This window comes from Pantherophis guttatus, chromosome 1 (genome assembly GCF_059756535.1).
Source record: "Pantherophis guttatus breed Tessera chromosome 1, ASM5975653v1, whole genome shotgun sequence".
Lineage (NCBI taxonomy): Eukaryota > Metazoa > Chordata > Lepidosauria > Squamata > Colubridae > Pantherophis > Pantherophis guttatus.
In genome coordinates, this window is record NC_142063.1 from 163,589,500 (window position 1) to 163,616,715 (window position 27,216).

At 36.1% G+C, this 27,216-nt stretch overlaps 1 protein-coding gene across 1 annotated transcript in view; it reads right to left on the reverse strand.

The window, feature by feature from the left end:
* STAT4 (signal transducer and activator of transcription 4) overlaps positions 1 to 27,216 on the reverse strand; it is a 45,879-nt gene that overhangs the window by 9,710 nt on the left and 8,953 nt on the right. Inside the window, exons 3-18 of the mRNA XM_034429633.3 lie at positions 26,295 to 26,439; positions 24,402 to 24,500; positions 23,394 to 23,486; positions 22,145 to 22,223; positions 20,349 to 20,434; positions 18,104 to 18,255; positions 13,673 to 13,831; positions 13,354 to 13,446; positions 12,249 to 12,308; positions 10,086 to 10,103; positions 9,895 to 9,988; positions 7,044 to 7,088; positions 5,805 to 5,888; positions 2,343 to 2,441; positions 844 to 979; positions 573 to 625 (exon numbers count right to left, since the gene is read on the reverse strand). Coding sequence (XP_034285524.2) covers positions 573 to 625; positions 844 to 979; positions 2,343 to 2,441; positions 5,805 to 5,888; positions 7,044 to 7,088; positions 9,895 to 9,988; positions 10,086 to 10,103; positions 12,249 to 12,308; positions 13,354 to 13,446; positions 13,673 to 13,831; positions 18,104 to 18,255; positions 20,349 to 20,434; positions 22,145 to 22,223; positions 23,394 to 23,486; positions 24,402 to 24,500; positions 26,295 to 26,439 — 1,495 coding nt within the window. The remainder of the gene's footprint in view (positions 1 to 572; positions 626 to 843; positions 980 to 2,342; positions 2,442 to 5,804; positions 5,889 to 7,043; positions 7,089 to 9,894; positions 9,989 to 10,085; positions 10,104 to 12,248; positions 12,309 to 13,353; positions 13,447 to 13,672; positions 13,832 to 18,103; positions 18,256 to 20,348; positions 20,435 to 22,144; positions 22,224 to 23,393; positions 23,487 to 24,401; positions 24,501 to 26,294; positions 26,440 to 27,216) is intronic.

The following is a 27,216-nucleotide window of genomic DNA, read 5'->3' on the forward strand; positions in this document are numbered from 1 at the left end:
TTTCTCCATCTTATAGTATCAGTGCAGCTTGTTTTTCATTATATTGTTCCAAATACTCCAAAATATCCAAATCATTTCTACTATATTATCTCATAATTGTCTTTTGAATAAAAAAAATCCTAAACAGAAACAGGCGTTTCCAGTATTTTTTAAGAGAAAAGATATAAACAGTGTCAGCCTTAACTTTTCCACTGTTCCTTTTTTAAAACATTGTCAATGCATTTAAAAATTCTCCCTTGCTTTGTAGCACTTAACAAGTAGTTTCTTTTCCAAATAGTACAGCCACCCATTCACACTAGTGAAGCAAGGTTGACCCACTAACCATTCTATTTGCAATAGGGAGAGCACACTTTAACATTAAGGTTACTTATAGAAATTTCACATGAAGGATACCTTTACCTGAGACAAGAAAGAACCTTATGGAAAGAAAAGGATACAATCTTACAGAAGGTTCTAAAGAAAAAAATAGACCCTTATAGAAAGATCCTGTGATACTGCAGGATGAAGATTATGTAATAAGCAAGTAGGAAAGTAACATTTTGAAAATGAGATATATTAATGACATACAGTACCTTACAGAATTTTGACCACGAAAGTTGATAATCACCAGAAGTAATCTGTTGCCCTAAAATATAAATAGAAAAAAGTGGGAGTGACGTCTTTCCAAAAAAATCACTTGTTTTCAAATGAAGTCATGATAGTTTTAAAAGACAAACCTGTTTTCTTAACTGGAACTTCAAAGCAAAGACTCTTTTCTACTACCCTAATTGAAACTCTCATGTCCATGTCAAACCATGGATGGGAAATTAGTCTGATAAGGCAAAGCACATTCTCGGTTCCTACCTGTTAGCTTTTCTGCCAGCATACCAAGTTGATCCGAATTCAGACCACGGCCAACATATGATGAAAACTGCCAGCTCAGGACTTCTAAGAGTTGACTCAAAGTAACAGGGATTGGATTATTAAAGAAAGCCAAGTTCTGCAGCCAAATAAAAATTAATACAGACTTTGATTAGCTCCACTTCCAGTTTTTGTGTATTACTATAAACTGCTGGGAGACTCTGAGGGTCCAAAGATAGAGGTAGAAATGGGAAGAATAATAATTATATTTAAATATTGTGAAAATTCAAGGCTTTAAAAGTAAGGTCAAAAGTCCTAAGTACTTAATTTTTAGAGACTCTGGAAGGAAACCATCAAGAACATATGCAGTAGCATCATTAAAATAAGGATATTAGTAGGTTCCAAATAATATGATGATGTTTTGCCCTTCAGAAATTTAAAAAAATTGAGTCTTTTTGCAGGCAAAACATGCCATTATAATTCAGTTTTATTGTAAAATGTTAAATATCTTTGTCTGTATGCACAGACAAAGCTGTAGCTCTATGGTGCTTTTAAGTCCATAATTCTTCTTGTACTGGGTGTACTAATTTTTATTTTGCTTTACTAATTTCAGTTAGGAAGTATGCAATAGTAAGCCAATTGCTTTACTGGGTATTCTGCAGCCCTAAAAGAGAACATGCACTTTTATAAACACCTTTAAATTCATATTTTCGTTTTACAAACAAGAAAAAGCAAAAGACAATTAGAACATTTGCACTTCTCCAAAGGGTTGAAAAATAGCCTACAAAAATACCTATATTAGAGAAAAGGCATGCAGTAATATGAGGATAAATAAACAAGAACATAAAGAGACATGAGACATCTATTAAAACACGCCTATTTTAAAAATGTGGAGCATAAACATTCATACAGATTTTGTAAATGGAACAATTATTTCCATTTGCAAAAAATACTTTGACCGAGAGAAATCTCCTCAGAAAAAAATTAGCAGAAAGGCATATAAACATTTTCTGCTGATCAATGAACTACAGATAGTCCTCGACTTATGACCACAACTGAATCCAAATTTTCTGTTGTTAAGAAAGACATTTGTTAAATGAGTTTTGCCACCCCTTTATGACCTTTCTTGCCACAATTGTTAAGTGAATCACCATAGTTGATAAGTTAGTAACATGGTTGTTAAGTGAATCTGGCTTCCCCATTGATTTTGCTTCTCAAAAGGTTGCAAAAGGGGATCGCATGACCTTGAGACACAGCAATGGTCGTATTAATCAGTTGCCAAGCATCTGGATTTTGATCACATGACCATGGGGATGCTACAAATGTCGTGACAAAAATGGTCTTAAGTCACTTTTTTTTAGTGCCATTGTAACTTTGAACTGTCACTAAATGAACTGTTGTAAGTCCAGGACTACCTGTACATCACACGAAAGAAGCCTAAGGGGGCTTACTTGCTTTTATACTCATTTTATGAAAAAGATAATTGGCTATGCAAAATGTACCTGGAGTTCACTTGTGGACAAGTTGTACCAGATGACGGAAGCCCAAGCATTAGGCAATTGGCTGACATTAGAAATCATCACCACTGGTAAACAGCTCGTCTGTTGAGAAAGATAGATGAAGGAATCAATGTAGACACAGAACAGAGCAAGATTTAATAGCCCAGGGAATAGGTTGCAGTTCTACAACAACTGCATTGCGAGAAGTATTGTAACGTTAGAAAGGAGAATATGCTGAGAATATGCTCTTTCAAATTTTTGCAAGGATTGAACATCGAAAATGGATATAAAAAACCCAGTTTTTTTTCCTTGCTGGGTTATACTTAAGAGGTTATGCAAAACGTAACCTAATTTACCTCATAAGCAAATTTTGCATTCTAAATAAATTAGAAAACTGTTAAAAACAATGCAAATGGATTGTTTTTCTGCTGAGAACTTACAACTAATGCAGTTAATTTTGTTAGCTATTTCATTTTCAGTTTTTGTTTTCAATATGGGATGAAAAAGAAGAAGTAAAGGGCAAACTTAGCTGAAGGAGCAAGTCTGCACAGAGCACAGAATTCTTACTGAACTCTTCAACCCCTTCAGCAGTTGGTTTTCAAGTAGACATTCCCAGCAGAGAATCTAAGTCACTAAGTATCAGAAGTCACACATGCAAAAAAAAGCAAGAAATGAGAACCATCTAAGATCTGTTCATGCTATTTTATAATACCTCCTATATTGGCTCCAAAAAAATAAATATTTTCATTACATGTACCTTCCAGCACCTAAAACAGGTACTTACTTGTTCGAGCACCACACTGTTGGCAAATACAGGTGAAACTCGAAAAATTAGAATATTGTGCAAAAGTTCATTTATTTCAGTAATGCAACTTAAAAGGTGAAACTAATATATGAGATAGACTCATTACATGCAAAGCGAGATAGTTCAAGCCTTGATTCATAAGTTTGATGATTATGGCTTACAGCACATGAAAACCCCAAATTCACAATCTCAGAAAATTAGAATATTACATGAAATCAATAAAACAAGGATTGTACATAGAACAATATCGGACCTCTGAAAAGTATAAGCATGCATATGTACTCAGTACTTGGTTTGGGCCCCTTTTGCATCAATTACTGCCTCAATGCGGCATGGCATGGATGCTATCAGCCTGTGGCACTGCTGAAGTGTTATGGAAGACCAGGATGCTTCAATAGCGGCCTTCAGCTCTTCTGCATTATTCTGTCTCATGTCTCTCATCTTTCTCTTGGCAATGCCCCATAGATTCTCTATGGGGTTCACGTCAGGCGAGTTTGCTGGCCAATCAAGCACAGTAATCCCATGGTCATTGAACCAGGTTTTGGTACTTTTGGCAGTGTGGGCAGGTGCCAAGTCCTGCTGGAAAATGAAGTCAGCATCCCCATAAAGCTCATCTGCAGAAGGAAGCATGAAGTACTCCAAAATCTCCTGGTAGACGGCTGCGTTGACCCTGGACTTAATGAAGCACAGTGGACCAACACCAACAGATGACATGGCTCCCCAAATCAACACAGACTGTGGAAACTTCACCCTGGACTTCAAGCATCTTGCAGTGTGTGCTTCTCCATTCTTCCTCCAGACTCTGGGTCCTTGGTTTCCAAATGAGGTGCAAAAGTTGCTCTCATCAGAAAAGAGGACTTTGGACCACTGAGCAACAGACCAGTTCTTTTTTTCTTTAGCCCAGGTAAGACGCTTCTGACGTTGTTGTTCAGGAGCGGCTTGACAAGAGGAATACGGCATTTGAAGCCCATGTCCAGGATCCGTCTGTGTGTGGTGGCTCTTGATGCACTGACTCCAGCCTCAGTCCACTCCTTGTGAAAGTCCCCAACACTTTTGAATGGCCTTTTCCTGACAATCCTCTCCAGGCTGCGGTCATCCCTGCTGCTTGTGCACCTTTTTCTTTCACACTTTTCCCTTCCACATAACTTTCTATTAATGTGCTTTGATATAGCACTTTGGGAACATCCAACTTCTTTTGCAATTACCTTTTGAGGCTCTCCCTCCTTATGGAGGGTGTCAATGATGGTTTTCTGCACAACTGTCAGGTCAGTAGTCTTTCCCATGATTGTGATTCCTACTGAACCAGACTGAGAGACCATTTAAAGGCTCAGGAACCCTTTGCAGGTGTTATGGCTTACTTAGCTGATTAGAGTGGGACATTTTGAGCCTAGAATATTGAACCTTTTCACAATATTCTAATTTTCTGAGATTGTGAATTTGGGGTTTTCATAAGCTGTAAGCCATAATCATCAAAATTATGACAAATCGAGGCTTGAACTATCTTGCTTTGCATGTAATGAGTCTATCTCATATATTAGTTTCACCTTTTAAGTTGCATTACTGAAATAAATGAACTTTTGCATGATATTCTAATTTTTCGAGTTTCACCTGTACATGATTCTTTACTTTGTAATAAAATTGTAACTGACAAAGTCAGGGATTTTATTGTCATGAAATATTAACTATTATGGCAGTATCTTCTACATTATCTACAGCACCTTATCTACATTATAAAGAGCTTCATTGAATCTGATCAATGACTCATCTAATCTGATGCTTTGTTGACAATGATAATAGGCAAAGTTTTCATGAGTTTTACTGCAAATAATGGTTTGCATGTTTAATCTTCAAACAGAAAAAAGAAAATGTTGCAGGTATTGTTTACCTCTCAAAAGTATAACTAATTATGAATCAATTTTGCTTAGTTGACTTGGCTCAGGCAGGCAGAGTTGCCCATTGATAGAACAAAATTAATCATATTGGTCCAGGGGTGGGCTGTGGGCGTTCGCAAGGGTTTGGGAGAACCTCTAGCTAAGATTCTGTGCAGTTCTGAGAACCCCCAAATCCCACTCCTGGTTGGCCCCGCCCACCCCGCCCCTCCCAGGAGTCCCCATGTGGCTTGTTTTGGATGCAGGTATGTGCAGGGCTCAAGGAGGGCAAAAAATGGGCCTACCAGAAGTTCGGGAAGGCCAGAGAGCCTCCGGAGCCTGGGAAGGCCGTTTTCGGCCTCCCGGAGGCTCGAGGAAAGCCTCTGGAGCCCAGAGAGGGCAAAAACGCCCCCCATGCCATGGTGCAGGAGGCCGACTAGGCACACCCACCCACCAACTGGGCAGAGAACCCCTTGCTAAAATTTTTGAAGCCCACCCCTGTATTGGTCTATTGACCAACAATTAAGAATCAGGCTTCAGCAAATAATTATGTAGAATTTGTTTTTTTTTAAAAAAAACCAGCAATTATATTCAATTAGATAAGCCTCTTTTTCTATCTATTTAACTGAAGGGACAGATTACAGGTTACCTGAGAGAGGCACAGATGTCTTCAAAATAGTCTTATTTGATTAGCTGAATATAGTCCATTAGCATAAACGTCTAGTGAGTAGTGTGCATTATTTCTAATTCAAATGTTTTCCCATTCATTCAGCTTAGTTCAAAAACACTTACTTCCAAATCTATAGTCAGCCCACATAAGCAGATCTGTGTTTCAAAAGTGATTGAATGTAGTTCTTCAGTTACCACTTGAGGAATCTGAAAAGAGGAATAATAGTTTTAAAATGACATGGATTAGAACTCTTAAGATTGAGAGTATCTCTGCCTCATGACATTTGCAAAATATTTAAATATTTTGCTAAAGCATAATGGTCAGGGAAATTCAAGGGCTGCGCCATTGCAAAAATCTTGTTCATATCCTCAAATCACGGAAGTGGAGCTGAAGCTGAGCACAACAGTACATTTATTTATTTGTAAATTTATTACATTTATATGTAGCCCACCTCACTCGACAAAGGGACTGTGGTCATTGCATATTGTTATACATTAATTTCAAACTCAAATGTGTGTATTACAGATATTATTTTGTATTTTCATTTGGTAAATTACAGATGACAAAAAAGACCAGAAGAGGGAGCCACAAAGCTATTTTCTTTAATTAAACTTTAATGGGGGAAAATGAATTGAGCACAATAAACATTTTAACAATAACATTTTAGGGTGACTTTGTTATTTAAAAACTGGTTATTCAGATTCTTAGGCTCCATTTGTACAATTTTTCTCTTCAAAAATAGGGGGGGGGTTGAGTTTAGTATTCAGGAGGTTCATCATTAAGACAGATTTACCTGTCTTTGGACAAATACATAATACATTATAACAAATCCCGGATCCCGGATCTTCACACCTTCTGTCGCGCGCTTAAAACGTTTTTATTTCATCAAGCTGGCCTGGCCTAAATCTTCTCCTTTTTTAAATTTAAATTTTAAACATAAATTTTAATCTGTTTAATTATGGGGTATTTTAAAATTCAGCCTAAATTATTTAATTCATTTTAATTTATTTTAAATTTTTTATTTCTGTGTTTTATTTTCTGGCTATTTACCGCCCTGAGTCCTTCGGGAGAAGGGCGGTATAGAAATTTAATAAAATAAATAAATAGTAAAACATTGTGCCATTATATGTGTTTGGAATCAATTTATCCATTTTAGGTAGTTCCCGCTTAGATAATAGGCCTTAGGAAAGATTAGCATTTATGTTTCAAATATTGCAGTATTATTTTGTTGTTCTTAGGTAATAGGCCTTAGAAAGGATTAACATTTATGTCTTAAATGCTATATAGTATTACTTTCTTCGATCTAACATGAGGTAATGGAATTATGCTATGCTAGAGCTCAAACCATTATTTCTTCCTACCTCGTTTCCTTTGTTTGTACCACTTGCTTTCATTTCTTTTGGCTGCTAAAAGAATTAAAAGATAAGACCAACATCAATATGCAAAACATTTATTCACAGAAATGTTTAATGATGAGATTCAACATTTACCAATAAATATTAAAGTAAAATGATACGGGCTATTGATGGCTAAACTGATTTATTTCATTGTTTTCAAGTGACCTAATTCAGCTACTTCTAAAAAATGAAACGTACATCAACATCTCTCATACTATATTTTGCTATGATTATTAATTTGTCTGCTTGATTTATTCAGCTGCTTTATGATGTTTACATACACTTCCTTCCCATGTATAATATTTTGTTCTTAATAACCAATAAAAATCTATTACTAACAAGATAATAACACTGGGGGATCTCTGTGCTGAAGACCTCTGTATCCACAGGTAGTCCTTGACTTACAATCACAATTGAGCCCAAAATTTCTGTTGCTAAGCAAGTCAGTTCTTAAGTGAATTTTGCCCCATTTTACAATCTTTTTTGTCACTGTTGTTAAATGAATCACTGCAGTTCAGTTAGTAACACGGTTATTAAGTGAATCTGGCTTCCCCGTTGACTTTGCTTATCAGAAGGTCACAAAAGGGGATCTCATTTCCAGGACACTGCAACTGTCATAAATATGAACCAGTTCCCAAGCATCTGAATTTTGATCACGTTGACTATGGGAATGCCGCAACAGTCATAAGTGTGAAAAACGGTCATAAATTACTTTTTTCAAAGGGTCACTAAATGAATTGTTGTAAGTTGAGGACTACCTATAATTTTATGGTTCATAGCTGTGCTTTTTGAGCGCATAAAAATAATTCTCCATAGATACCATCTTTGCTCAATATTTGGAACAACTTAATAAAAATCCATAGCAAAAAAAAAGTTTATGACAAGTGGTCCTTCCTTCTAAGGGAGCCTTTTCGGCATCTCCCAACTAAGCATCTGTGGACTACAAAGGGCAAGTCTATCCTAACTGTTAACAAAAGTTTAAAGGAACATGCCTCATACTTTGAGAGTATAGGAAATAAATAGAAAAGTGCCAAGGAGGTAGGGAGGGTTCTTTTATCTCTTTTATTGTTGTTGTTTCCAAAAACTGGAAAAAAACAAAAAGTGCAATGAAAAGGTTATTACTTGTTCTATACAATGTAAGTAAAGAGTAAATTGACCACTTCCTTATGAAGAAGGTAACTAGAAAGATAAGGGTAGTGTGGGGATGGAGAGAGGGAGAGACAGTTGACACTTGGATAGAATAAAAAGAGAGAAAAGGGGGAAAAAAGAATATAGCACATACAGCTAAAATAAAACTGAAGCGAAAGTCTTGAAACTGCTTGTGACAAGCTGAATAGTAATTCTGTTATTAAGTACAGAGCAGGAGTTTTGTTAACCTACTTTTCTAAAAAAAAAAAACCCAACTCATCATATCCTGGACTTTCTCATCATAATGAGAAATATATCAACTGATTCTTTGAGTAAAAGTCATACAGGAATGTGTATATATAGAGTAGATTTATTATATTCCAACGAACTACATTACTATGAAAGAATAGATGAGAAGTGAGTTCATAGTTTAAGATATGTGGTCTAAATAAAGCATGTTCAGCTAGTGACAATAAAATCTTTTTTTAAAAAAAAATTCTACTCTGTACATAAATTTGAAACAAATTATATTTCTGTCAAATACAGTTTTGGCTTTCTTACAGTGATTCAGAGATCACTGTAATAATAATAATAATAAAGAAAAGTGTTTTTAAATAATAAAGAAAAGTGTTTCTATATTGCTGTGAATTTTTTGTCCCCAAAACGGTGTCTAAATGCTATGAATTATGATTTCTACTCAGAAGATAACAATTCCTGCACACAGAGAAGATACGTTCTATGCAACTCAGTGAATCTCTCTATATTTGAGAGAATAAATTTTTACCCTTCAAAGGAGGAAATGCATCTTTGTCTTTGTATTTAAGGATGCATTTTTACTTTTGAGGGGCAGTAACGTTTTCTCAAGAAAAGAAGAATTTGGCCCCGTTCATAAATTTGTTTTCCTTGTTTACTTTTAATTTAAAAGTAGGTGGATTTGCTCCTGTTCTTCCTCATATCTCTGAGCTCTCAAACAGAGGTAGACATTAACAGCAACATCTATTATGCATTTATATCTACAGAGAATTTTAAAGTATAAGTAAAGTATATTTTACTTATATTTCCAATTTTTGTGTTTTTCCCAAAAATAAAAAAACAACAATTTTTCCCCCTCGTTCACAATTTCTAGAAAAGTTACAACTTTATACATGCCGAACCACATGAAGACTCAACACAGACTTTAAGATAACAAGAGTGTTTGTTAGAGAAATGCCTTTTTAGAGAAATACTTGTTCCTTTCTGATTAGTAAGCCCCAAGCTACACTTCACAATTAAATTTGTATTTCTATTTAATATACTTTAATAATAATATTAATAAGACTATCTGAGTGGCAGGAGATGATAATTAAAAGAATCTATGCTGCTGTTTTTCTCTTGTGCTAATACTGAGAAAAAAGTGCAGGTCCATTGCCATATTTGCTCTGATCTTATGAATTATCCACACCCATCCCTCAGTTAATGCTAGAGATCTATAAAAGTTAGATGCAAACATGCATCTAGTTGTCGGGTACAGTTTGACCCTAATTGGCAGTGGCAGGGATTCGATCAGTACACAGCTTCTAATTAAGTTATACCAAGTTCAAAGGAAACTCTCAGTACACAATTAACAGGAATGCCATATCCATAAATGCTGAGAAGCAAGCAAGGATTTCCAATTCCTGTGCCAAAAAAAAAAAAAAAAAGGATTTACCAAATGTCGAAATTCCACTGAAAGGTTCCCGTTTGCAGACTCATCCATGTTCATTGCTTTTATATGAGTCCCACACAGAACAAATCTGCGGTTGCTAGAAAACATATCCCAGTAAGGTTGAGAACCGCAGGTAAAATAATAAGAAGCAAAGTGTGTTTATACTTAAAACTCCATCGTTTATATTTTCATACCTTATAGTAGAGGCATTCCTGGGTTTAAAAGAAACAAACAAAGCAAGTTAATCTTGTGCCAGTCTTCAAACATACAAAATGTCTTTCCTTAATCAACTGAATGATTTCCTAAACTTGCTATATACCAGCTACTGAAATCTCTTGGGGATTTACAATAAAAACATACAATATAAGTGAAAGCAAATAGATTAAAAAAAATAAATCTTCACCAATTGAAAAAAATCATGCATTTAAAGCCTTTTAAAATAATCAAATCAAATCCCATTACAGAAGCTATGCTTTTAAAATTTGTTTAAAAAGCCAATAGAGATGTCAATCATCTCAGTGGAGTATATGGTTGGGATGGATTCAGAGTTACTAAGAGATTCTGGGGCACAAACTGACATGGATAAAAGATTCTCTGGGTCAGTGCCCATGGGTCGGCTTCCGGGAGGATGAAAACTGCTTCCCCCGGGGTCTGGAGCCCTCCGGAGGCCAGAAACAGGCCTGTTTCCAGACTTCCGGAATCTCCGGTAGGCCCGTTCTTTGCCTTCCCAGACCCTCCGCGTGGCCCCTGCACTTACTGGAATGATGACTGGACCACATGGGCACTCCTGGGAGTGGAGGGGTGGGGTGGGCATGGCCAGCCAGGTATGGCATTTGGGGGTTCACCAAACCCCAGCGATCCTTGGGTAGAGGATTGCCCGAACCTTGCCGAACCCCCAGGAGCCCACCCCTGTCAATGCCTCAATGTAGGAGGGCAAAGTGAGAAATCTCAGTCTAGAAGCCTTCCCCAATTCCTTCTGGGAGAATGCAACTCTATGCAGGGGTATCCAATCTTGGCAACTTTAAGACTTGTGGACTTCAACCCATGATGGTTGAGGAATTCTGGGAGTTGGTCCACAAGTCTTAAAGTTGCCAATGTTGGACACCTGCTCTACCCAAAATAGAGCTTTGGAACTGGCTCTATTTATGAGCAGATACTCATAAAGGGCATCTGCTATCCAAGTTCAAGTTTAGTAGCTCATCAGCATTTTGCCAGCACAGAACTCTGAATCATATGATGATATTTCCCAGAATGATCTTCCGGTTTAGATACTCAAAATTACTGAAGGCAGAATCACGTTTACAATAGAACTCTAAGGAATTTCCCTAGCAATACCCATGCCATTACCACTGTTGAACTCTTAGCTAGTTGCCGGAGATTCAATATCAAAAATAAGCTGTGGAAGTTTATTCAAACATTGCATATTTAAGTCTTCTAACAACATCAGCATTTTATTACTATAGTTATTATAGTTATCGTAAGTCTAACTAAAACCTGTCATCAGCTTCTTCTAGTTATCGGGATGAACTTCAAGGGCATTCTTTGGCTTTTCAACTTTATGCTTTAGAATGCTGACATCTCTGATTTGCAGGTTCACACCGCAAACAACATAAAGAGAACTTCAATCAAAACTGTCTTGTTTTGTTGTGGAGCAACAACAATGGCTCAAAGCAGTGGAAAGACTTTCATGAGTCTGTGTCTGATGATTCAGTTGCCAATTACACTTATGTTGTTGACTTGTTCTTTTATTAATCATGCTCTTTATCATGTTTTCCTTTTATGCTGATTTTCTTCTTACCATGAATGTTTTAAACTTCTTTTTCTAAATTGTGTTAACCCCCGAGAAATGTTGGATTGTAATGATAAACAAATAAATTAACAATGCCATCCTATTACATTTCTATCACTCCCTTGTCTTATTTTATTAAGTCTCTACAAATCCATTTTTATGCCTTAACAGAAAGTGTCTAATTATTTGTAGATGCATAAGGAGGGAGATGATGGTGTCCAAATTTGATTAAATAATGAAATAAGTTACATTGGCAATTCATCTTTCATTTTGGCAAGAAAAAACTACAATGGGCTCTGAAGAAAATATTTCAGGAACAAAACAACATTAGAAGCCTGAACAATATTTAGAAGAGAGATACGGTAATATTGGGATTTGCATACAAAGCTAAACCATCTTTTTTCAAAATATGCTTTGTTAAATGTAAATTGAAATAAAAGTGTTATTCTGATCATTTAAAAATCTGAAGCAAATCTAGTTGGATTTCATTAGTGTCAAACATTTTCAAAATATCTTGAGAATTTTTACTAAATATTATAATGATCTATTTTTAAAAAAACTTACGTACTTGTCAATAGTAGCTTTCACTTTAATCTGGTAGTTCAGCTCCGGCAATTTAATTAGTAGCCTAGAAAGTTAAAAGTGTGGAATTTAATATGGCAAAATACTGCTCTCCATAAACAACGTCTCAGGCATTGCTCAGACAACATGGCGATTAACACTGAAAGCAAATTAGGCAGTCTGTGTATATAATGACAACCAGATTGACATTGTTACTGGTGGATTGGCCACCAAGTATATGCAACCTAGCTGGTTGTGGCAGAGTTGGGGAATAAGGAAAGAAGTTAATGTTGGTGTTAATGTTAATGTCAAGGGTTGTCAAGAAAATAAGGAAATGAATTTGGATGCTAGGATTCTAGTTGCGTAAATCTGTAAGTGAAAGAAGTCAAACCAAAGGAAACAGAATCCTCAGAGGGACTATGAGAAACAAATAGAGATAAGGGAAAACATCTGGTGGCTGCTGGTTGACAATGTGAAATCAGTAAGGAAATAATTATTGGGGGTCTATAGATGGGAAGGGAATCTCATCTCTATTCCCAGGGAGTAGAGAGGAAAGAAATACGTTTCTGAATTAGTAGGCTTATTTAAAGTAAATTGTATAGGAGCTAGAAGGGATCCTGCTAGGTCCCCTAAACCCAGAACAATTGCTGAATTAAAGTAGGATGTATCCATGGAGGCCCTAGTTAATGACTGTATTATAGCCAAAAATGCCACCTGAAAATTTTTCCCCTCTTCCCCCATTCCACTCTGGTTTTGAACAGAAATAACATAAATATTACTAATCTTAACTATCAGTAACATCGGGTAAATGCTGATGAAAATATAAATGCATACCAACAAGTAGAAAAGTACAGAAATGGAATATAATAGGGACAATGATATTAGTTAAAGCAAGAGGGGAAATGATTTGGCTTGCTTGAAAAGCTCGTTTTAACTTTCACTTCCCGAGTTTTTGCATTTGGAGGCTTAAGAGTTATCTAAAAAAATTTTACTTCCAAAAGCAAACTGTTGCACCTATTTAGGAATGTGGTTTAGGGCACATGAGAGGTTTTAAGAAATATGCCAAAACATTAAACCAATCAAATAAATGGCAAGCAGCAACCTTTACTCACCGAAGTTTAACGGTAAACTGTATCATCGTTTTAAGAACCAAAGGCCTCTGAGGATGAGTTGGCATGGAAGGCTGTCTCTCCACTATAAATGAACTAATGAGAAAGGAAATAAGTGTCCACAAACAATCCTGGTGAAATATTGCAAGATTGCAAGCAGCTTCATTTCTTCAAGTTAGCATAAAAAAAATTGTTTACTTTATCCAACCCAGTTTTCAGAAATTTTCTTGCACAATTAAATATCTCCATGGCTGAGATGAAAGGGTGTTAAATAATAGTTTCTGGTACAGCTTCAATTGAAAATGAAAATTAACTTATATACCTTTGGAAAAGACTGTAAAGTAAAGCATTTATTCTTTCCAACAAATGAGGTCTTTGTAATGGAATGGGGTCTCCTTCGTAGGTGAGTTTTATCAAAAGTTCATTCAGCTTCTCCAGCTGCCTTCTTATTTGAAAAAGACTCTCAGTCAACAGTGTGAAACTAAATAAACACAAAAAAGATTCAAGTCATTAAACTTTGACTGGGGCTAACCCAGAAGATTCTTTACTTTAACGGTGCCTCCCCTCCCCCAATGAAAAGCTACATGATGTTCAAGGTCAACAGTGTTATTTTGACACCTGCCACAGAGAATACCACAAAAGTACCGTTTTCCTTCCTGGTATGAAAAAAAAGGCCACTCTTTAGCAAGCAATTTTCTGTTCTTTCATGACAGAAAATCAGCTACTGAATTAGAATTCTTCTTATAGCTAATGATAAAACTAGACTTGCTCTCCCATCTATGCTTAGAAAAGAATTCACAACAACTTATGTCCAGCAATTCTCTGCTTCAGATGAAAACAGTCTTAATTCTCTTTTATCACAGGCACAATTCTGAAAGCAAGTCAATTTTGCTCAATTCTTAACCTACAGCAGACTTTCCCTAACCAATCCTTCAAGAAGAGATCTGCTTTTATTCTGAAGACCTAATGAAATTATGAATGTCAACTGACAGTGTTATAGGAAGCTATTAATTTATATGTGCGTATGTGCTTTAATTGTGTAGTATTAACCTTTTGAAAGACTTCAAAAGGTTAAGATGATACATGAAAATGTAAAAAGTGGGCATTATTTCCTAAGTGCATTGTTAAAAATCCAGAAATGTCTTGTCTGCCAGCCAGATGTATTTCCCAAGGCAATGCCAATACCGTAAAATTTAGTTGGAAGAGCTATCACAAAAGTGTTGTCTATCTAGTTTGCACCAAAACTGCAGTGTGCAACTACTCTCTACTGTCGGAACTACAAATGTAGTCTAGAAATAGAAAGCTGAATTGCATTTGTTCTGCAATCTAGTTCCAGAGAGAACAAGTGACAAAGAGCATGATTGTTCCTTAAAACAGCACTCTCTGGGTTCATGGTTAAAACATGTCATGTAATGGGACCAGGAAACATGCTTTTTGTTGCTGTTGCTGTTGTTGTTGCTGTTCCTGCCCTCTGAATTTTTCTCCCAGACCTTGAGCTTATCTGGATAATGGGGTCCTTAAGCCTCACTTGCCTATGCAATATTATTATTATGGTTTATCACACAATCAACCAGATGATTAGATGGGATTTGGCATTATTATTATTATTATTATTTATTGGTTAATCTTTAGTGAGATTCACAGCCTTTGAGGCTGGTTAATAGCTCAGCAGCTCGAGTCCTAACTAAGGACCTAGGAACTGTTAAGGTATCGTCGGAGGATGTAAGCTGTTCCGAGTAAGGTGGTTTTTTGTAGAGTCAAAATGTTCAAGTCCGGCAGATTTAGAATTTCTAAATAGCGGGGTAGCCCTTTGGGTATTGCTCCGAGGGCTCCAATTACAATCGGGACAACACTCGATTTCTTTTTCCACAGTCGCTCAACTTCAATTTGTAAGTCCCGGTACTTTGTGATTTTTTCTTGCTGCTTATCTTCAATTCGTGCATCACCAGGTATTGCAATGTCAATGAACCATACTTTTTTCTTTTCAACTATTGTTATGTCAGGTGTGTTGTGGACCAAGTGCCTGTCAGTCTGAATCCTAAAGTCCCACAAGATCTTGAGTTTCTCATTCTCTAAAACTTTCTCAACCTGATGTTCCCAGTGGTTTTTGCTGTACTCAAATCCAAACTTCTGACACAATTTCCAGTGAATGATTTTAGCAACACGGTCATGGCGTTGTAGGTAGTCAGTTTGTGAAATTTTGCTGCACCCACTGATCAGGTGGTCGACTGTCTCATCTTTCTCATTGCAGAGGCGGCATTTGCTGTTGGTGGTAACATGTTGAATTTTTGCCTTCATACAGTTTGTGGCTAGGGCTTGTTCTTGAGCTGCCAAAATAAAGCTTTCAGTTTCTTTTTTCAGTACTCCTGATCTTAACCAGTTCCAAGTTAGTTTCTGGTCAGCTTTGCCTTCAATACTTTTCAAGTATTGGCCATGCAGAGCTTTGTGTTTCCAATTTTCAGCTCGCTGCTCAATTACTTCTTTCTTATATTCTGCTTTTGTTTTAGTTGTCTTTAAAAAGCCTCCTTTATTTACTTCCTTAATCATTGGTTCTTCAATTTTCTGGATGTAATCATTCAAGCTGCATTTTTCTTCTTCCACAGTCTGCTTTACTTGTAGGAGTCCTCGACCACCCTCTGCTCTTGGTAAATATAATCGGTCAACATCACTTTTAGGGTGCAAGGCATGATTCATTGTCATAAGCTTCCTTGTTTTTCTGTCCAAATTGTCTAACTCCATCTGGATCCAGTCAATTATTCCTGCAGAGTATCTAATCACAGGTATAGCCCAGGTATTTATGGCTTTTATGATGTTTCCTCCACTCAATTTGGACATTAATATCTTACGAATTCGCCGAATGTACTTGGCTGAAGTTAATTCCTTGACTTTATTATGCATTAAGTCAGAGGCTTCTAAAATCCCCAAGTACTTGTAGCCTTCTTCTGATTTTACTGCCTTTATCATTTCTTCATTCTCTAGTTCTATTCCATCCTCTTTTATGATCTTGCCTGCTTTGGTTGCTATTGTTGCACATTTGTCAATTCCAAACTGCATACCAATGTCTTGGCTGAATTCTTTTGTGTTTTCAATTAATAAATTCAGTTCAGCTTTTGTTTTACCAAACAGCTTCAAATCATCCATGTACATCAAGTGCGAGATTTTCAGTCCTTTCTTTACAAGTTCGTATCCACAGTTCATCTTCTTCAAAATGATTGTCAGTGGTAGCATTGAGAGTATAAAAAGTAGGGGTGAAAGGGAATCGCCCTGGAAAATGCCTCGTTTAATTTCAACTTCACCCAGTTCTACTACTACTACTATTATTATTATTATTATTATTATTATTATTATTATTATTATTATTATTATTATTATCTTTTTTATTCATTACACATGAAACTCAGTCAACTGAACATTTAAAAGTGTGTCACAAATATGAATGACTGGTGCTACTGGTTGCTGCCAGCGTCCTAGGTATCAACCAAGTATCTTCTTAAAATATATGATGTTCCGAGTAGTTTTTTGCAGTTCCGCTGGTGTTATTGTAGGAAGCTGCGATTTCTTGATGTGTTTTGTAAAATTCTTGGACATGGTACTAAGTGCCCCGATGACAATGGGTATCACTGTTACATGTTTCATCTGTAGTCGTGTAGTTGCGATATTTTGTGATTTTTCCTGGTACAGCAATATCAATAAACTGTATACTTCGGCCCTCAACAATTGTGATATCTGGCATTTTATGTTCCAAATGATGATCTGTCTGTATTCTAAAGTCCCACAAGATCTTCACTGTCTCATTTTCGATAACTTTTTCCACTTTGTGCTCCCATGACATTTTAGATACAGGTATGTCTTATTTTTTACATAATGACCAGTGGAGTAATTTAGTAACTCAATCATGTCTAGCTTTGTAATCAGTTTGCGCGATTTTGCTGCACTCACATATTAAGTGTGAAACAGTTTCAAGTTTGTCGTTGCAAAGTTCACAGTTTGGATTGTCAGTGGATTTTTGTATCTTTGCTTTCATGGCATTAGTTTATAGTGCTTGTTCTTGAGCAGCAAGTATTAAACCTTCCATTTCTTTCTTGATGGTTCCTCTCTTAAGCCATGCCCATGTCAAGTTGTTATCACACTTTCCTTCAATGTTTTTCAAGTGCTGTCCATGCAGGACTTTGGTTATGGTTATTGTTGTTAATTATTATTATTATTATTAGTCACAGAGTCAACTAGATTATTATTCTGTATCACCATAATTTTATATAATTGCTGTTTGCCACCCAAAGTAATTTTGAACTACTTTTGTCATATGTTTCTAGAACTTTCCATACAAACATGAGCTATAAATTCAGTTCCCTCCCCACTTCCCATTAGAAAGTGTGCTGCTTGCTGGGCTATCAAATCATCATAGCAGAGAGATTTCACAGTTGGCTAATAGCCTCACAATTGCTTCACAATTTGGTATGAAAACATTATATGATTCAATCTCGGGCCTTTTACTTTTATTTTACTGCTAAACAATTTCTAAGAATTGGAAGAGTCAGAATCAGAGATCATTTAAAGAAGCTTTATTTGTTGCCAACTAATGCCTCTTTAAACGATCTCTGTTTCTGACTCTTCAGATTCTTAGAAATTGCTTAACGATAATTTTTGTTAATCTCTCAGAATAATTTTTTTATTGACTAAACTGAGATGGAAAAACCACACAGCATCACACTTCCTGTTGCGCTATAGAGATAAACTAGCGACAACACTTTACCAGTTTTGCAGCTGATCAAGCCCACTGTGTAGAGGGCCTCCAATGCAAGCGATTTGTTGCCGTCTCTTCCAGTCCAATAACTCTTCTATTAATATGTTATTCACCAAGGCATCAACCTCCCTTACTATTTGTGCCATTTTACTGAGAACTTCCTATAAAGAACAAGATAGGTGCGGTAGTTAGAAACAGTAAGACAGAATTCATAAATGGAGAATCAGCGATCTGATTTGTGTAACAATCTAAGCTGTGATATTCTTTAGCTTCATTTATATACATAGTTTGCTGCTGGTTAATTTATTACCATCCAGCATCAAAACAGTGGTTAGTTTAAGAAACCATTCGTTTTCCAAGAAAGCAACCTGAGTACAGGAGCAGCCACAAACCAAAGCTGCTTCTTTAAGTATTGCTTCTGCATCTTTAACTTTATTTTAAACTTTAACTGCTTTGAAAGGAGACACATACGGGAAAAGACAAGCCTTCCACAGATCTGTATGTGATGCCCCACCATCCCAAGAAGGAACATGGATGGGTTATTTTTTATTACATATAAAATAAACCAGTCAGAAAGTGCTGCCCAGTCAGACCATTCACCACAAACATTGCTGAGAGACTAACTGAATCCAGAGATCTGTATGGCTCTCACTTTATTGGCCTTCAAAAACTCCAGCCTTGGGTTAGAGTGACGGGAGGGTCTTGTCTGTTTTGCTTCCTTGGGTGGGGAAGAGGGTTGGCTGTTTTTTTGTCTCTCCAGATAACACCACTTCTCAAGTTTTATTTTGAGGTTTTAACTTGCCAAATTGTATTGTGTACAACTTATTAATTGAGTATCTTGATTCTCACGACCTAACCTTTTGAAACAACGGACTACTAACTGTAACTGATACTCTCATTTACCAAGTATTCTGTTCAGCAACATTGAAAGTAAGAAAGATCAGGTAACATTTTCCTTGTAATGTCTAAAATTGACTGCTGTCTGTATTAAATGTTTGAAATGAACACGTGCATACATTTTAAAATACACATACCTTTTGAAAAAAGCTTTAGCTTGGACAAAATCTCAACCTAAACATTCGAAGCAAATATACATGGAAGATTTCAAAACAATGACATTGACATTGCTAAACAGAACATTTGGAAAAATATAATGTTTGGGAAATCTTCTGTTGAAAGTAACTACCACTCCAGTATTAGGCTGCTGAAATTCAGCAGCAAATATTGTTCTTTACTTTTTGAGTTTAAGCAGTGGAAGAGGTAGGTTAGGCTCTGAAGCAGGGATGTCAAACTCGCATCGTCATGGCAGTGTAACATGACATATCACAAATTTTCCCCCTTCGCTAAACCAGGCATGGGCGTGGCCAGCACATGGCGCATCTGGCCCGCAACCCGCGAGTTTGACAGCTCTGCTCTGAAGGGATCACCTTATCTATTTTCTGCAAAAAAAATCCCTGCCCCCATCCTTGAAAATGTTTCCAACCAAGCAAAAAAAAAAAAAAAAAAAAAAAAAAAAAAGCAGCTTTGCCCACTGTAGCAACATGACCTGATCATCATTATATCCTTCTGATGCCTTTGAAGATCAAAAACAATTTTGGGAAAGGATAGCCCCAACCCAAAAAAGTTTGCTTTTGCTTCTGAAGTGTCTATTAATTCTATATCTTTTAAATTCTACACTTACTTTGTGTAGCAATTAAACATTTAATGTATGTGTTCTGTCTAAGATTCATTGTATTATAGCTATCAAATAGCAATACAGTATAATACAATATGTACAGTATATCTAAATCAGTGTTTCTCAATTTTGGCAAGTTTAAGACTGGCGGACTCAACTCCCAAGACTGGCTGGGAAATTCTGGGAAGGTCCACCCATCTTAACTCTATCCATCTTAAACTTGCCAAGATTGAGAAACACTGGTCTAAATGTTGACATGACCATAGTGGCTATTAGATGGAAAGAAATTAGGCCTTGCTTCAGTGTGTGGAGACCTCTGCTATATCCTCCCTCCCTCCCCTGTTCCTCTATGAGAGGATTTGAGCATTTTCAGTTCTTACTGGAGGTCGCCCAGAGATAAAATAATGAAAAACTAAGAAGTTCATAAAACTATGGCCCAGTTTTGAGAATAAGTAGTTTTATTGGCTTTTTTTTTTTTTTGATAATTTGGAATTAGTTCTTAATTTGTAAGTAGAAAAAAGACCTTCCATAATGCTCTTAAATCAGCAAAGTATATAAATGACAAACAACTGAACCAACCTTTCTCTTGTAGTCTATGGTATTGAGCATTTCCTGCAACATCAACATTTCCTGCTTCATGACAGGACTAATTTTGTCATTCTGTTCTAAAAGGAGATATATAGAATATGTACAAAGCATAAGAGTGGGGAAACCCATCAAAACAGCATTTGCAAGTAGTTTTAAGGCAGCATGTTTTTATTTTTTTTTTCCTATTACACTTTTACTTTGCTTGCAACCAATGTTAGATAAACATAAACATGTATCTCTCAGTAAGTTTATAAGTACATTCCGGTGTGCTATCTAATGTATTATGTCTTACTTTGTCCAAGTTTGTTTTAAAAAAGGAGTGAACATTAACCAAAATCAATACCTTATCAATATTCTGAATTCTTAGTCTAGTTTTTTGGATTTTAAAACTAAATGACTTTTTTCCCAATAATAACTAGCCAATAACTGTTATTTGGTCTGAAAGCTCTGCCTCTTTTCCTCAGTGATAAATAAAACCAGGTTTGAGAGGACATTTAAGAAGACCTTAAAAGAAAATTGTTAAGGACTTTTTCCTGCCCAAAGTCCTTTTTCTCCCGTAGCTGAATTTCTGAAGGAACAAAACCTATTATGGTTCTCCTAGGCCAGTGATGGCTAACCTTTTTGCCATCGCGTGCCAGGAGGAGGGGGGCGGAGGGGTTGCACTCATGCATCCCCGCACCCATAATTCTATGCGCCCTGCCCCAGCGCATGTGTGTGTGCGACCCCTCCTCGTTCACCCCATTCCTGGCATGCGATGGTCTGGTAGGCCCGTTTTTTTCTCTTACCTGACTCCAGAGCCTTTCTAGCAGTCTGGGGAGGGTGAAAACAGCCTTCCCTACCCCCCCGGAGTGGGGGTGGGGGTGGGAAAGGCCATTTTTGCCCCCCCCGACTCCAAGGAGGCTCTGGAGGCTGGGGACAGCAAAAAACGGGCCTTCCAGTCCCACCAGAAGTTGGCAAACTAGACTTCAACTGGACCCAGAAGGCCCAAAATCAGCTGGCCAGCGCTCGCATGCATGCCGGAGCTGAGCTTGCATGCATGCACGCTGGACCTGAGCTCACGTATCCACTGATATGGCTACGGTGGCACGTGTGCCATAGGTTCACCATCACAGTCCTAGGCTGTATGCATTTTGGAGTATACAAATATGGAAAGTTTATCTCTGCTTCTAAATGGGGTGATTCAGAGAAATGAACCCATTGCTGTTTTATCATTAACAATTCATTAACTTTAGTTGGATTGAACCATCCATCGTAAAAGACAAACTACATGAAACTCTTAAATAACCCTGTATTTTCCTGCCATTTTATTTTAATTTTAAAAAATGCTTAGGATTGTTACAGCTGCAAATTCACATTTTCTCTTCTAGCCACAACCTAGAATCTTTTATATTTGGGCAGTATATGATAGAACGTGAAGGTGTATCTTCATACATAAATACATACCACTATATGCAATTATATGCAACTTTAGGGATACTTATCTCCAGGTTAAAATGCAGAGGGGCACAATCTTAGCTGGATTAATATTTTGCTGGATGTAGCCTTGCGCCCTAAAGAATACATTAGGCTAAGAAGTTAGGCATATTTTACTTGGAATTTATTTTGCCTGGAGTATGTATCAATAGCAGTCTGAGTCTTAATGAAATCCTGCCCCTCACTCCAAAAAGAGGACTGTGGATGTTCAATGAAAACCTATAGCCTAAGTATAAAACTAACAGCCAATTTTTACAAATATGCAAGATTGAAAATCACAATTTTTCCTTCATAGCATTGCGTGGGAAACTTACCTATGTTGCATATAGTTTTAAATCTGAAGTCAAACTCCTCTTGCAAATCTTCTAGATATTTGACGTCTTGTTCTGTCAGCTGTTTTCAGATTAAATGCATTGAGTAGTAAGTGATCTAATATAATTCATAGCATATAGCAAACAATAATGACATTCTCTAAAAAGCTTTAGTTTCTCTGAAATGAAATGGAAATGCTACAATTGCTATCTGCTTCCTTAGTGGGAAAAGTAGCTGGGATTACAAATCATACTAAGACAAAAAGTGGATTAATTTTTACCCAGCCAACCAATTTTAGTTTATTCAGCAAAACACTGTAAATGTACACTAAGTGTATCATGCTGTATCGCATGCTGTAGATATATAGTGCATCTATGCATTTCTATTTAGAAGCAAGCTGCAATTTGTTCACTGGTGCTTAGGCTTAGTTAAGTATGAACAGAACTGCAGTTTTAAATTTCTCTTTTGTGTTTAATCAAAAAGTACAGCTCACACCCTAGTTTCAATGAGGTTTTTCAACCAGCTGAATTAAAGAGGGCAATATTGTGCATTTAAAAGGATTTTACAGAGGTTCATAATTCCAAAGAAGCCTTCCCAGACTTGGATTAATTTGCTAGGTCCCAAGAGTATCAGTGAAACAAAATTAGTGGACAGCATTCTCAGGTACTGGGATATAGTTGCAGAGAAACCTTCTACCCCTAATAAATTAACAACAATATTTTCAGGTCAAAGCTCTCAATGGGAACATTCAAATGAGGTATGTCTCACTTGTACTGTACCTTAAAAAGGGCAACAGTCCAATTTCTATCATATATCATCTCACTCTTCTGTACCTGTGAATCTAGTTTTAAATTATCATCATACTTAATCCATATACCTTTTTTTTGGTACCACTATAGTTAATCCTCAATTTATAACTGTAATGCAGCCCAAATTTCAGTCCTAAGTCATGATGGTCATAAACTGAGGCACCGATACGACCAACCTGATTTTACAACCTTTTTTTTGCGATGGTTGTTAAGCAAATGAAGTGGTCAGTTGCTGAGTCAATGCATTCCTATGGCTGTTTTTTGCTGGAAACTGGGTGACCACAGGGTGGGTGTTCCACTGTCGTAACTCCAGAACTGGGATGTAAGCACCTTTTGGGGTGGGGTGGTGGTATCCGTTGCAACTTTGAACAGTTGTTAAGGGAGGACTTACTTAGATCTTTGATGTATCAAATATTAAATGCAGAAAATGTTAACAACTTGCCTGTGTACTGTTCTTAATTTCAGAACCTTTGAGTTCGATTTTTCTTTGCCTTTCTGAACCCAAGTAGTTTTGTAGTGACTTTTCTAGAGGTCCCTAGAAAAGGAATTTTGACAGGTCAGTCTATTAATACTATCCCACTTAGCACAGATTATTTAATGGCAAGTTTTAGTGAGAGGGGACAGACTAAATTCCATAAGGCCAACTGACTTTTGGAAATAGTTCCCATTTCTTCAGCTTTTTCAAAGGCAAAGCACTGATGTGGAAATCACTTACCAAAAAATATTCCTGGTAAATGGAGATATTTGGACTGCCACAGGTATATTAATTGTTTATCTATAAACAGCCCAAAGGACAGTTTTAAAAATGATGAGTATTCAATGACAAATCAAGTATGTTTAGGAATCCAAGACCTCTACAAAGTACAGCATTTACTTCAAAGGAAAAACTTAAAATGAAGATCAGCAGTGCATCTTCTCGTCTTTCAACTTAAAAAAAAAAGGACACAGGGAAAATACAAATATTCCATGAAACGTCAGTTGATCTACGGCACAGACACCTGTCATTATTTGCTCAGGTTTTCTATTTCCAACTCTTCAGCAACCCTGTTGTACTGTGGTAACCAAAACTGGACACAACTTTTCAGGTGCAGTTTGATCAGTACTCTATCAAAACAGAACTACCACAAGGCTGAAGCTGAGATTGCATTGCCTATTTTTGGAAGTGCAATACACTATTGTCTTGAACTCAATCTGAGATCCTTGTAGATCTTTCTCATAAGTACTATTGCTGAGCTAAACATTCCCTATTTTGAGCTGTGTGTGGGCGGGGACATTTCTTTATAAGGCAAATCTTATATTTCTCACTGCTGAACAGTATTTGATGAATTTAGGACCAATGTTCCTTTGAACCTTGAGCCAGTCTTCTGAAGTATTAGGATATTGAAGCTTTGCAAATTTGATGGACATTCATTCTATCTCCTCCTCCTCTAGATCATCATCACAAAATTACCTGAACTGGCATACTTGCGGAAGCCAATACTCTTCTTTCTTCTCTTAAACAGTTTGAAATAATCAGTGCTATATGTAGAGGGTTACTTTGGTATTTTGCCTGAAAAATAAAGTTAAAGAAACATAAGAAAGATCTAATCCATATCCTAATAGGAAAAATTGGCCATATACAGAACAGCCATGGACTCATTACAGAAAATTCATGTCCATTCTTGATATATATGTAATATATATAATTGCATACATGAAGTCAATTATATTTGTATACAGTAACATTTCTCTGCATATCCATAGTCTTTTCCATCACTTCTTTATTTTCCCCATATTGTCTGTGCTGTTTCTTTCAAACTTGTATTTGGTTCTCTAACAAAAGGCAGATAGACATTCAATATCTGAAGTTTTCACCATCATTGTTTCCGCATGCTGCAATAAGTTTCTTACCCGCTTAGTCTTTCATAAAAATGCTTACATGAAGCTCACAAGATATTAAATCCTTTAAGGGAGTACAGTTGGGACATTTTACCAATGAATTTGGGTGATTGTTGTGTGCATCACTGAAATGTTAATTTCTGGCTTTCCTTTAAATCTTTATATATGTTTTCTTTTATCCTCTCTTTTCCTAACCTTCCACTCTACCATTTCTCCCATATCAGAATTTGACTAATACAAAGGTCCTTGACAGGCACAAAATATAGCAATAGCACATAGACTTCACAGTGCTTTACAGCACTGGATTTTAATGTAGTTACGTCTCTAATTTATGGAGGAGAAAGTGAGATTAACTCCTTGTAATTGTTTGATTTGCATTATTATGCAACAATGTCATGTGTGTGACATAATCATAACATCTACTGAATGCTATGGGGGCAAAGCAATATTTAATAATAAGGCAACCTGTGTGTTTCAGTTTCAAAATAAGGAAATTTACATTTTGAAATCTAAAGGGAGCTGCAAACATGCATACTTTCTGAAACAAACTATGCATTCTTCATTATTAATAAAGTATATACTGTACATATCCATTATATAAACACTATAATGTGGTGTGTTGCAGTAAGAAATTGGAATGGATGCTATGCCATAAATGTCAGTGACCAAGTCAAAGCCTGATAAAAAGGAAGTAATAAATGATGATGATAGAATATTGAAAAAAGGGTGAGTTGTAGTGTAGCCACAGAAATTTTACAATATAGATGAGGTTCGTTTATGGAGTGGATATGAAACTTTTTTTTTAATGTGTGTGAAGATTAACTTTGCCTGACAATTGGAAAAAGGCCATTATTGTTCCCTATACAAAGGTTGCAGAAGATTTCAGAAAGATTACAAAAACAAACACAGAACATTAACAGGAGGGATTTGTTCATTAATTGAGAAGGAGTTTGTTAGAATTCTGATCAAAAGGGTATGAAGTGACAATGAGCTTAATTTGGGAACAGCAGCAGGGCTTTGTTACAGACAAAGGGTGGCAGAGATAAGATTTTTACTCAAATTATATATTCAGTTATGTGTGTATTTACCATGATGTGCAAAATCAATTTCTCTCTGGTGTGCCTGAATCTTTTTCAGCATTGTACTTCTCCCTCACGCCCCCCACACTCCTCCAAAACATAATGACTCTATTATAGCTTTTCTACATGTCTGTCTTTTCTATATTCTGGAGTACTTTTTTGCCATTTATCTGATTTCTTTTTCTACTCACGTTTGATTATAAACATCATGCTGAAAATGAATAGATTAAAATTCAGTGTGTTGTTTGATCAAATGTTTAAAATCAATGCATCCAATAATTCCTGAGCTCTGGTTGGTATAAATATCTTTACACAAAACTTTATATAACAGAACTGACACCATAGTTGGTGCAGGAGATTTCTTTGTGATTCTTTCTTAAACTCACCTGAAGAATTTTCCTGACTTTCTTTAGGTTATGTATCAAAAGGAGGTTCTTCTCCTGACAAACACGCTCTAAATGCTCATCCAGTTTTATGAATAAGTTATGCAACAGCATAGCTGCTGTAGACTCATTGCTATATGCAGACTCCCTTTGCAAGAGGAAATAGATAAGAACAAAGTACATATATCAAAAATAGTAATGTTTTCAAAATCATTTGTTCAAGAGAAATATTAGGCTCTAAATGGGAGGCCTACAAATTGGTTATAGAGATTCTGTTTTTATCTCAAGAAAATATGCTGTATATAATATAAATTATATACAGAATATTATTATTGTAACATTGTAAAGTTAAAATAAAATAAAATTATATAGGTAAATATAGGATTAAAAGACCTAATAAAATTCTCAGTTTAGTTTTTTAAAAGCTCTCTCTTCAGTTTTAAAACAGCACATGTGTATTTAAAGATGTAATATTTACATATTTGTACATATAGTCAGTATATAAGTAAGCCCCTTTTACCTTTTCAATTAAATGTTATTGTATGTAGTCCTAAAATTAAAATGTAAAACTGATAAAATGCTTATGTAAATTAACATCTGACCATAAATGTGAGAATATTATTGATATACTGTCTTCTGTCTGTGTAGGAGTGAAGAAAGGACAGAGAATTGATTTCAAATTAATCATTGGAATTAATTAATAATTGCTGATATGTACTATTTAGAATTTTGAATCTGGATACAAATGTATTTAGAAAAAGAATTACCATACGCTTCCTCTAAAAAGAATCCTCACGGTGCATATTATAAAACAAAATATTTTATAGTTTGACAGGTTTATTTCCATGTATCTTTCAGTATCAAAGACAATAATCATAATAGAATGGCATTATTCCAATCATTAAAATGGGTTAATATATTCCCT